The following is an 11,290-nucleotide window of genomic DNA, read 5'->3' as shown; positions in this document are numbered from 1 at the left end:
GAAGGTGTTAGTTGAGTTAGTATGGATCAAGACTGGGATTTGTCACTCCGTGTGACGGAGAGGTATCTCGGGGCCCACTCGGTAATACAACATCACACACAAGCCTTGCAAGCAATGTAACTTAGTGTAAGTTGCGGGATCTTGTATTACGGAACGAGTAAAGAGACTTGCCGGTAAACGAGATTGAAATAGGTATGCGGATACTGACGATCGAATCTCGGGCAAGTAACATACCGAAGGACAAAGGGAATGACATACGGGATTATACGAATCCTTGGCACTGAGGTTCAAACGATAAGATCTTCGTAGAATATGTAGGATCCAATATGGGCATCCAGGTCCCGCTATTGGATATTGACCGAGGAGTCTCTCGGGTCATGTCTACATAGTTCTCGAACCCGCAGGGTCTGCACACTTAAGGTTCGACGTTGTTTTATGCGTATTTGAGTTATATGGTTGGTTACGGAATGTTGTTCGGAGTCCCGGATGAGATCACAGACGTCACGAGGGTTTCTGGAATGGTCCGGAAACGAAGATTGATATATAGGATGACCTCATTTGATTACCGGAAGGTTTTCAGAGTTACCGGGAATGTACCGGGAATGACGAATGGGTTCTGGGAGTTCACCGGGGGGGCAACCCACCCCGGGGAAGCCCATAGGACTTGGGGGAGACACACCAGCCCTTAGTGGGCTGGTGGGACAGCCCAAAAGTGCTCTATGCGCCAAGAGAAGAAAAATCAAGAGGAAAAAAAAAAGGAGGAGGTGGGAAGGGAGGAGGACTCCCTCCCACCAAACCTAGTCCAACTCGGTTTGGGGGGGGAGAGTCCTCCCCCTTGGCTTGGCCGACCCCCTTGAGGGTCCTTGGACCCCAAGGCAAGGCCCCCTCCCTCCCACCTATATATACGGAGGTTTTAGGGCTGATTTGAGACGACTTTTCCACGGCAGCCCGACCACATACCTCCACGGTTTTTCCTCTAGATCGCGTTTCTGCGGAGCTCGGGCGGAGCCCTGCTGAGACAAGGTCATCACCAACCTCCGGAGCGCCGTCACGCTGCCGGAGAACTCTTCTACCTCTCCGTCTCTCTTGCTGGATCAAGAAGGCCGAGATCATCGTCGAGCTGTACGTGTGCTGAACGCGGAGGTGCCGTCCGTTCGATACTAGATCGTGGGACTGATCGCGGGATTGTTCGCGGGGCGGATCGAGGGACGTGAGGACGTTCCACTACATCAACCGCGTTCTCTAACGCTTCTGCTGTACGGTCTACAAGGGTATGTAGATCACTCATCCCCTCTCGTAGATGGACATCACCATGATAGGTCTTCGTGCGCGTAGGAAAATTTTTGTTTCCCATGCGGCGTTCCCCAACCCTTAACCCGGTCTATGTCTTCCTTTAAGGTGCTTGCGTTGGCTAATGACGCACATCTTTTGAGAGTGGCGAGTGCCTGCAATATTGTGCTGGGGACGGAAGGGAAATCCCCCTTAGAGGTGATCGAGAGTTTTCGGTCTCAAGAGGCAGCGCAAGCTGCTCTTGTGGAGGCCTCAGCCAGGAGGGATCTGGCTCGCACCATTGCGGCCGAAGTGGCGCTGGCTGACGCTGCCTCGGCTCTAGAGGACCCTGCCAGCCTACCGATCCGTGAGGAATGTGATGTTGAGGGGGCGGGGGCCCGATCCCCTTGGTGCCCCAGTGAAAGTCCTAATATGGAATATGAGGGGGTTTGGGCAGCAGGACCGGCATCGCCAACTGATCGAATATATCAGGGACCAAAAGATGGATTTTGTGGGGTTGCAAGAGATAATTCTGCCTTCCTTTTCTCAAATTGAGGTAGATGCTCTTGGTGGAGGTGATCGGTTCCACTAGGAGTGGGTTCTGGTTACGGGATGATCGGGTGGGATCCTCCTCGAGTTGAATAAGGATGTCTACGGGGAAATCTCTTTCTCCAGGGGGGGGGGGGGGGGTTCTTGGGGCGAAAGTTACTCAGAGAAATAACAAGTTCAAGTGGGAATTTCTCGTGGTGTACGGTCCGTCTGACCACTCACGTTCCCTCGATTTCCTAAGGGAATTGTATGCTAAGATTGAGGGAACCTCTATGCCGGTTTTTGTGGGAGGTGATTTTAATCTTATTAGATCAACTGATGATAAGAGCAATAGGAGAATTCTCGACCAAGGGCTGGTGGACAATTTTAATGATTGGATAGCAGACCTCCAACTTATCGATCTCCCAAGGGTTGGTGCTCGCTTCACTTGGTCTAACAACTAGGATCTCCCGGTGAGGTGTGTGCTTGATCGGGTTTTTGTCTCCATGGAATGGGAGGCTAAATATCCTCGTGCTCGCTGATGGCGGAAACTAGGCTGGGGTCGGATCACTAGTGTTAGTTAATTATGAACTCGGGCGAGGGAACAAGACGCCCTTCGAAACGGGTTTTTTTCGAACGCCAGTGGCTGCTCCAGCCAGGAATTTTGGAGAGAGTGTATGATATCTGGGAGAAAGCGAGAGGATGTAGGCCCCATAGATACGGGCCGTTGTGTGACTTGATGGATGAGTGCTAGCATTGTATCCGTCGTACTAGACATCATCTCAGAGGACGGAGGCTAACTTTGGCAGTTTCTCTAAGGCTCGCAAGGAGGCTTTGTTGTGAGAAATTAAGGGGCTGGACACGCACGCGGATGTGTCTGGCCTCTCTAGAGGGGAATGGGCGCGGAGATACGAGCTTGAAGATGAGATGGTTTTCATTTTGACATGCGAAGATTTGTACTGGAAGCAACGTGGGCAACAAAAGTGGGTGCTGAATGGGGATGCTAGCACGGAATTCTTCCATGCGGTGGCCAATGGCCGAAGGAGGAGGTGCATGATTTCTCTCCTCCACGAGGGCGGGACTACGTACTCCGAGGAAGCTACCCTTAGGTCCCATGTGGATGGTTTCTATAGAGGTCTTTTGGGTGTAGCCGGAGGTGGAGTTGTGTCTTTGGGGCCGAATATGTGGACTGGCCATAGGAGGGTGTCTCGACTGGATAATTTAGCGCTAAACAGACCTTTTTTTCTTCAAGAGATTACTGCCAACTTAAAGGCAATGAGAGTGAGCATGGCCCCAGGGCCGGACGGGTTCCCCGTGATTTTTTACAAGAAAATCTAGAGCACGATAGGCCCCCAATTTGCGGAAATGGTCCATGAATTTACGTTGGGGAGGATAGACGTGAAAAGGCTAAATTATGGCATTCTTGCTCTTATTCCGAAGGTCAATGGTGCAGACAACATTCGGCAGTTCCGGCCTCTCACACTTATTAACATCATTTTTCGGTTGTTGGCTAAAGGCTTCGCTCAACGGCTTGCCCCGGTGGCACATAAGATTATCGACTCGGGTCAATCTGCATTTATTAGAGGGAGGAGTATCTTGGACGGAGTTGCCGTCTTGCATGAGGTGTTGCACGAGATTCGACAATCTAAGGAAGATGTGTTTATCCTAAAACTTGATTTCGAGAAGGCGTACGATAGAGTGAGATGGGACTTTTTTTAGGAGGTCTTGCGCTAGAAGGGCTTTGACCCCCTTTGGATAAGTTGGATGCATCAACTTGTTTGTGGGGACCAAACGACTATCAACCTTAACAACCAGATCGACCCTTATTTACGAAATAAGAGGGGCTTTCGTCACGGAGACCCCATTTCTCCGTTGTTTTTTAATGTGTCGGTAGATGCCTTGCCAGGCATTCTGGATAGAGCTAAATTGGCTGGGCACATTTCGGGTGTGGCATTGTCTATTATTCCTGAAGGGATTTCTCACTTGCAGTACGCTGATGATACCCTTATTTTCATCAAAAATTCGAAGAGGGAGATTATAAACCTAAAGTTTATCCTCATGTGTTTTCAGGAGATGTCGGGCCTCAAAATTAACTTTGATAAAAGTAAGGCGCTTGTGACTAGAGGTGATCTTGAATCGCAGCTCCGCACGGTCCATCTGATGAATTGCGAACTAGGCTCCATCCCCATGAAATATTTGGGGATGCCTATTTCTCCGAGGGCTCTCTCCATGATGGATTTCCAGCCGATGGTTGATAAGGCTGAGGCACATGTGGAGACATGGCAAGGAAAGCTCCTTGCTTCGGGAGGTCGTTTTGTTCTGGTTAATGATTGTCTTACTAACATTCCGATGTTCATTATGGGATTCTACTTGCTTCGGGATGGGATTCATGATAAATTGGATAGGGTGAGATCCAGATTCTTTTGGACAAAGGAAAACTAGAAACAAAAATACCACATGGTGAGGTGGGAACACATTTGCCAACCAAAGGAGCTGGGAGTCTTGGGGGTGATTAAAACCAAGATTATGAAATGGTGCCTTATGGCCAAATGGGCATGGAAAACCCTCACTGGACAGGGTGGGCCTTGGCTTGACATTTTTAGGGCGAAATACCTTGATGTGGATGGAGTGGAGTTCAAACGCAATGTCTCTTTATCTCAGTTTGCGAGGGACATTCGAATAGTACAACCCCTCTTACGGCTGGAGACTAAGTTCACATTGCGAAATGGCCGATCTATCTCCTTTTGGTGGGATCGCTCGCTCCTGGATCGTCCCCTTCAGGAGGCGTTCCCTCGATTATGTGCCATTGCTGGGAACCAAAATGCGAGGGTGGCGGATGTGTGGCACCAGGAACGATGGGACCCCAGGTTTCGGCGCTCCCTTGGTCCTCCTGATATGATTGAGTGGGATGAGCTTCGTTCGCATCTACAACATGTGCACCTTTCTGATGGGAAGGATGAGGTGATTTGGCGGCTTGATCCGTCCGACCAATTCACTACTGGGTCTTTATATAAAGAAATCTTTCGTGGGTTCCCGCAATGTGACCTTTCTGGTATTTGGAAAGCCCCTTTACCGACCAAAATTCTGATCTTTCTTTGGCAAGTGGCCGGAAATAGGATTACTAGTGGGGACCAAGTTCAGAAACATCGTGGTCCTGGAGATGGGAACTGTCCCTGGTGTGGGGAGAGTGAGGATAGAGATCATATATTGTTTCGATGCGTTATGGCGCGATTTGTATGGAGCGCGGTAAGAGAGGTGGCCGGGAATGGTTGGAACCCGTCTGGTTTTTCGGATTTTTATCGTCTCGCGAGAGACCTGAGAGGGAGACAGAAACGACTCGCATGTATTGGACTTGGGGCTATTGCGTGGGCACTTTGGACCATTAGGAATAAAGCTTTGATAGAGGGTATTTTCATTCGGCACCGAGCTGACCTGTTGTACAAAACTGTTTCTCTATTGCAGCTGTGGAAGCTGCTGGCAAGGCGCCAAGACAGAAGGCTCGTGAATGGACTCGCGTCAAGGGTGCGAACAAAGTGCACTGAACTCCGGCGTGCTGTGTAGGGCTGGTTAGAGGTGGACGGCCCATGCCTCGGTCTTCATGATGACCGTTCTTGCTTATCTTACCGTGCTGCGTCACGTGTATGGCCTGATAGCCTGTATCTACTACCTCTCCTTCCTTTCCTTAATCTGGTGTGAACCTTGTAAGGGCCTTAGTTTAAGGCCGGGCAGATGCCTCCTATCTAAAAAGGGGCTGCTACCAATCCACCGGTGGATATTTACTAAAAATCCATCACCTCCACAGCCGTTCGATCTCGCCCATAGCCGTCCAATCCGCTCCTGATTTAATTCCTGAAACGACGTTCGAGTTGCAGAAACAATCGCTTTGTTGCAAAAAATAAACTTTGGATCCATTAAATCCTGAAACAACGGTCGAGTTTCAGAAACAATTGCTTGTTTCAGGAAAAAAATTGTTCGTCTTTCTGCAAACATAGGTGCTGTTGCGGAAGAATTTTTTGCAACAAAGGTCATGTTTCAGGAATTTTTTGCAGCGGGCTGGGATGGGGCCGCGCTATGGCGGTGCGGGGCGACGGGCGGCAAGGCATCTAGCCCCCTGGTTGCGGGAGCTCGCCGGCGTGGCCGAGGGGCTACGGCGGAGCCGAGAGCGGGCTGGGACGCCGCAGCACTCCGGCGGTGTGGGCGATGGGCGGCTGGCCCTGGCCGCATGAGGCGAGGAGGCTGCCCCGTGGTCGCGGGAGCTCGCCGACGGGGCCGGGAGCAGGGCGGGGAAGGCCATGGCAACGGCGGCAGCTCCGGCGAGGCTGAGCAGGCCCGCGGCGGCGAGGTCGTCGTGGCCGCAGCAGGCCAACGGCGGAGGGGCGACGGGACCGCAGCAGGCCGGCGGCGAGGTCGTCGGGGCCGCAGCAGGCCGACGGCGGAGGGGCGACGGGGCCGCAGCAGGCCGGCGGCGGCAAGGTCGTCGGGGCGGAGGCGAAGGCACGTACCAGGCAGCTTTGTGAAACACCTGCCCAGTTTCTGAAACACCGATCCAGTTTCGAGATTTAACGGACGAGCAGGGTGACGGATGGATTGGGTGGATCGGCCGGTGGAAGATAATCTTTTCCCATCTAAAAAAGCTTGAGATCAGAGCTTGAGTTGAATAATGACGTATCTTCTAAACTCGCAGTGTCAGCTTTTTACTCGCATGGGTATTTCGCTAGTCAATCAAACTAGTCTATGGAAATATCGTTTTTTTCTTCCCTTTACCTTACAACAAAAGTTTCCTTTATTAGCTATACATACAGGCTCTGGTGACTATATTCATCACAGGTAACACCGTCCCTGTCGCACGAATCATGGTGCCACGTTCATGCGAGTAGCAGAAGGGCATCGCGGTTATTTCGATCTGGGCGTGCCGGGGGAGAAGACCGGGTAGTAGGTATTCAGCTCCAGCTGCTCCAGGATCTGCTGCATGAGTCCTAGGTAGGAGGAGTGCCCGACGACGAGCTCGCTGACATCAACCTGCGTTGGCCGAGCAGCAACCCGATCAAGAAAATGTAACTCACACAGGAACGAGGTTCACTCAGTTGAGTGTCGCAAGCAAGCAGGCGTACGTTTTCAACTCCGGGGACATGGACCGCCTGGATGCCAGCCAAGCCTTGCGTGAGCAGACTGCACGAGATGCCACTTTGTCAGAGCATTCAGAGGGCTGCGCGCATCGCTCGATGCAGAGGCCGAGGTTTCTTCCCTCTCTCTTTTCGACGAAAAACAAAGAGCATTGAGGGGCACGAGTTAGTTACCTCGCCCTGAATGTGACGCCGAGGATCCAGTCGTTAGTGGAGTACACGTTCACAAGCCTTCCAGCAACCACCTGCACGTACATGCATGTGGGTTCAGCTGTGTAGGATTTCACATGGAAACTTCCCAATAAGAACCATTCGTCGCAGTTTCCTGGGGGAAGAAGGTCAGAATCACTGCTCCCCTTACCTTCCTGGCAGCCCCCCACAGCTCGTCTTTAACTGAGACCGGTGCCCCTATCAGCACAGCCCTCTCGACTATTCCCTCTGTTCATGTTCAGTTTGTCAGCTGAATGAATAAACAACTAACTCCATATTGGCAGACATTTAGCGCCCAGGGCTCGTTTCGAATGAACGAGAAGCTTTCGCGAAATGTTTCATATATAGGAACCAGAAATGTTCCTCAGCCAAACGGGCCATATTGGCTAACACGTACACCCTCTGTACCTAAATACTTGTAGTTGGGGACTACTTCTCCCCAACTACAAGTATTTAGGTACAGAGGGAGTAGTATATACATAATTATGCTCCTGCATGGTCTACAGAAAAGCACAAGATACGTACCGTTATTGCCCGAAAGAGCTAATTCCTGCAAACATTTGAACACAACACGCGCGCCGAGCGAAAAACCTATGAGAGTAACAGGCCTGGAAATGATTGTGATATGGGGGAGAAAATTAGTTCCGTGCAGACACAAGAGTTTACCGAATTATCTAGATTGCAGGTATGATTCAGGTATAGGCACCTGCTTCCTTGCAGTCCATTGAGCAACACTTCAGCAAGCATTGTCCCAACCTTATCTGATCTGGAATCATCTACTAGATTTATCAGGTAGAAAAGATTACAAGAACGCGGGCTAAGTTGGAAAGAACGAACTACGAAATAGTGGCTGGAACCATTTTTTTGACAAGTAACTAGACACTGGTGAAAATTCAGCCGGTTTGGATTTCCAAAACTTGAATTCTAAATCTGACTGACAACTAGGAGAATCATTTTTTTTTTTTGCTGTATACTACAGATTTTCAAACGATTTTTTTATTCAAAGCTGGTATGTCTGTCTCAGAGTGTGGAGCCGTGCTCTCATATATTTTCGGGTAGCGTTTAGTTTTGTGAAACTATGCTTTGGATGTTACTAGAGAAAAAAAAAGGTGCCAGATCTAGGTCAGAAGAGCGCAAGAAGGCACCTGTCAATAGCAATGGACCATGTACTGTCAATAAAATCTGCAGCAGCTACCAAGGTAGCAGGCCATGCAAATGCTGAAATTATACCACTTAACACAGTCTGCATTGCACCTTCCCTCATCAACTCCATTGCAACTCCTGCCGTGATAACCGCAATTCTTAATAAAATTAATTAAAGCACGTGCGGAGTGCACATTATGGATGAATCATGAACATTACTTGATGCCAGAAAATCCTGTATTGCTGTACTCAAGGCAATTATATGCTTAGTCTCCCACTGAAGAATGTACCTGCCAATTGCCAGTGAGAATTGCAAAGGATGTCTAGTTATGCATGGTAAGCTTCTTCTTGGAAATAATCACTCAATGCAAGCTTGTTGCTGAAAAAAGAATTATGCAAAAATTCACCTCTATCAATGTTATCTGATGTCTTGTATGATAAATCTAATTTCTGGTGTTTGTTTACTTGTTGCAGCATTAAAGCATAAAAATATGCTGCTAAGGAATGGGAATAGAATAATAAGAGCTGTGCTCAACAAATACTGTATTAGGAAAAAGTACCTCTCTAAATTAGTCTTCCATCCTTCCCATGGCTTTAAAAAATCGTCGTCGTTAAAAGCAAATCCAGAAACCATGATGCAAACGGCTAGGCGCTGTGAGGGAAAAAACCATGAAACCCAGTTCATCTTATGTAAACAACGTTGACAGTGCATATTGGATGGACCAGTGTACAACTGAAAGAGAACAAACACCTACACCCTGGTTATGATTCCCGCCGAGGGCTTTGAACTCGAATTCTTTCACATCTCCAATTCTTTTGGCCATTTTAGAACCAGTTAACCCAGCTCCAGCAGCTGATTCCAACCAAAGATGACGATCAGTTACTGTGGACGATTAAAACCTTCTGGATCATCATCTAAACTAATATTCAGTCCCACCTCCAAATGATGCAGCAACTGCTACTGATCCAGCGGTGTGTCCAGCAGCTGTAGCTATAGCAGCAAATCCGCTAGCCCCTATAACAGGGACAAGTGCGTGCAACGTCGGAGCAAGAGCAGTAAACCCTGCAGCAATCGCTGGAGCAGCTAGACCTGTAAAAAGATTCAGTTAATTTTAGTCCAGCAGATCGAGGAGAGTTGTCATCAAGATTGGTTTTGAAACCGTGTAACATAATAATCACCCCCGGAGATGGCCATGAGCGTCCCTCCGGTCAAGGCGGCGGCGCCGATGATCCCCCCGCGCCTCCATTTCTGCCACCTGCTTCTCGGCGACGTACTTTGACGCGATTTCTCTTCCTCTTTCGCTGCAGCCATAGCAGAGCAAGCAACCATTATCTCGACAGCTTCCTACAATGCCAAAGGTGTTCGATGCCAAAGAAAAAAATTCAGCACGGCAGGGTTGGAACTAGCTAGCATGCTGCTTTGTTATGCGCATTCTGGAGGAATGGAGGTTGGTTACCATCTTGATCCACTTGACGTCGAGCCAGGTGGCGATCAGCCGGAGCGCGACGCGGTGGCGGGCGTCGTAGCCCTTCCTGATGCGGGGTGACCCCATGCCGTCCTCGCCCATGTTCACGTCCGCCACGCAGGCTGAGAGGAGCATGTACAGCACCGCCATCTTCCGGTAATCCTTGGAGCGCCCGCCGCTTCCCGGGGACGACGGCGACCCGTCGTCAGCCGGTTCTTCGTCATTGTTGGCGGGGCCGAACACGTGTTGTTTGAGCAGGTCGCCCGGTGCTACGTCGTTCTCCAGGCCCATCGCCATCGCGTCGACGGCTTTGGCGAGCGCGAGCTCGAGGTCGGACCTGTCGGCGGCGGCCTTCTCGCCGTCATCTTCGTCCTCGAAGACTTTCCGGAGAAACTGCGCGCGCGAGGAAACGTCACACGGTACGTCGAAATGGGGGTGGAATTCAGCGCGGCGTTGTTTTGTTGGCACGTACGGCTCCAATGTGGTGCTTGGGCTCGGAGGTGGCCGCCGTCTTCTCCACGCCCGGCCAGGCCTTGGGGTCGATCTCAAGAAACCTGAGAATTGAAACGTACGCGACGCGCGCACCATGACACGCCGTATCAACATTCAAGAGACGGAGCATGCTGCATGTGAGAGGTAGGGGGGGGAGAGGGGCGACCTGAGGACGGGGCGGAGGAGGCCGCGGGAGTCGTGGGTCCAAAGGTCGCGGCCGTCGGAGTCGTCGCTGGAGAGGACGGCGGTCTCAGGGTCGGGGCCCAAGTCGAGGCCGTGAGAGCCGAGAAGGATGCGCTGGTGGATCTGCGCCTGGCGGAGCGCGAGCGCGAGGAGCGCACCCGCAGCGTACCGCTGCGTCTGGCTCAGCGTCGACGACGTGGCCATTGCCCGGCGGTGTCCACTGCGCCGAGAGCGCTGGGGGGCCAACCAAATCCACGACCTTGCCGATGTTGGGAGCCTTAGCCGCGCGTGCGGGCGAATCGGCTCCGGGCGTGCAACCGACCGGCTTCGGAGGATCGGAGGTGCGGCGCGGAGAGCGAACGAACGGCCGCTACCTACGTCAGCCCGCACCAATCACGAAACATTTTTTTAAAAGGAAGCTGATAACGCCCGTAAATGTGATGGAAGCAACACCCTTCCACACGTATATAACACACAGATTACAGTCACGTCATCGTATGCGTAGGAATTTTTTAGATTTTCAGTTTTTGAAATATTTTATCTTTTAAATAAAAAATTCGATTGAAGATTCGTGTTCATCATTAAATCCGTCACGACAACATCTTCAAAACTAGATCTTATATCAATATGTTTCAACAACTCTGTTTTGGGTTAAAAGTTAACACGTCTATTGTATATAACAACTTTAGTGTTAACACGTGTTGTATATGACAACTCTGTTTTGGGTTAAAAATCGATAGAACATGTCATGACAACTTTAGTGTAAACATTATGACAACTACTATGTAAAGATCATGACAACTTTTGACCAATTTTTGTTTTCATCGAAACATATCAGCATGGGATCTAGTTGTGAAGATCTCGTCGAGACGGATT

General features: G+C 50.4%; 1 protein-coding gene across 1 annotated transcript; it reads right to left on the bottom strand.

Moving 5' to 3' along the window:
- Positions 1 to 6,502: 6,502 nt before the first annotated feature.
- LOC123410405 (transmembrane and coiled-coil domain-containing protein 4-like) lies at positions 6,503 to 10,647 on the bottom strand. Its single transcript, XM_045103348.1, has 15 exons — positions 10,398 to 10,647; positions 10,212 to 10,293; positions 9,731 to 10,132; positions 9,453 to 9,618; positions 9,211 to 9,363; positions 9,029 to 9,126; positions 8,834 to 8,925; positions 8,493 to 8,563; positions 8,276 to 8,411; positions 7,837 to 7,896; positions 7,656 to 7,738; positions 7,282 to 7,358; positions 7,095 to 7,165; positions 6,909 to 6,966; positions 6,503 to 6,816 (listed from the first exon to the last, which is right to left on the bottom strand). Exons 1-15 carry the CDS (start codon positions 10,616 to 10,618, stop codon positions 6,691 to 6,693), a joined length of 1,896 nt encoding a protein of 631 aa, XP_044959283.1. The 5' UTR covers positions 10,619 to 10,647; the 3' UTR covers positions 6,503 to 6,690.
- Positions 10,648 to 11,290: the final 643 nt, after the last annotated feature.

This window comes from Hordeum vulgare, chromosome 1H (assembly GCF_904849725.1).
Source record: "Hordeum vulgare subsp. vulgare chromosome 1H, MorexV3_pseudomolecules_assembly, whole genome shotgun sequence".
Taxonomy (NCBI): domain Eukaryota; kingdom Viridiplantae; phylum Streptophyta; class Magnoliopsida; order Poales; family Poaceae; genus Hordeum; species Hordeum vulgare.
Note: the sequence above shows the minus strand (reverse complement) of the source record. Positions and strands in the feature narration are given on the sequence as shown.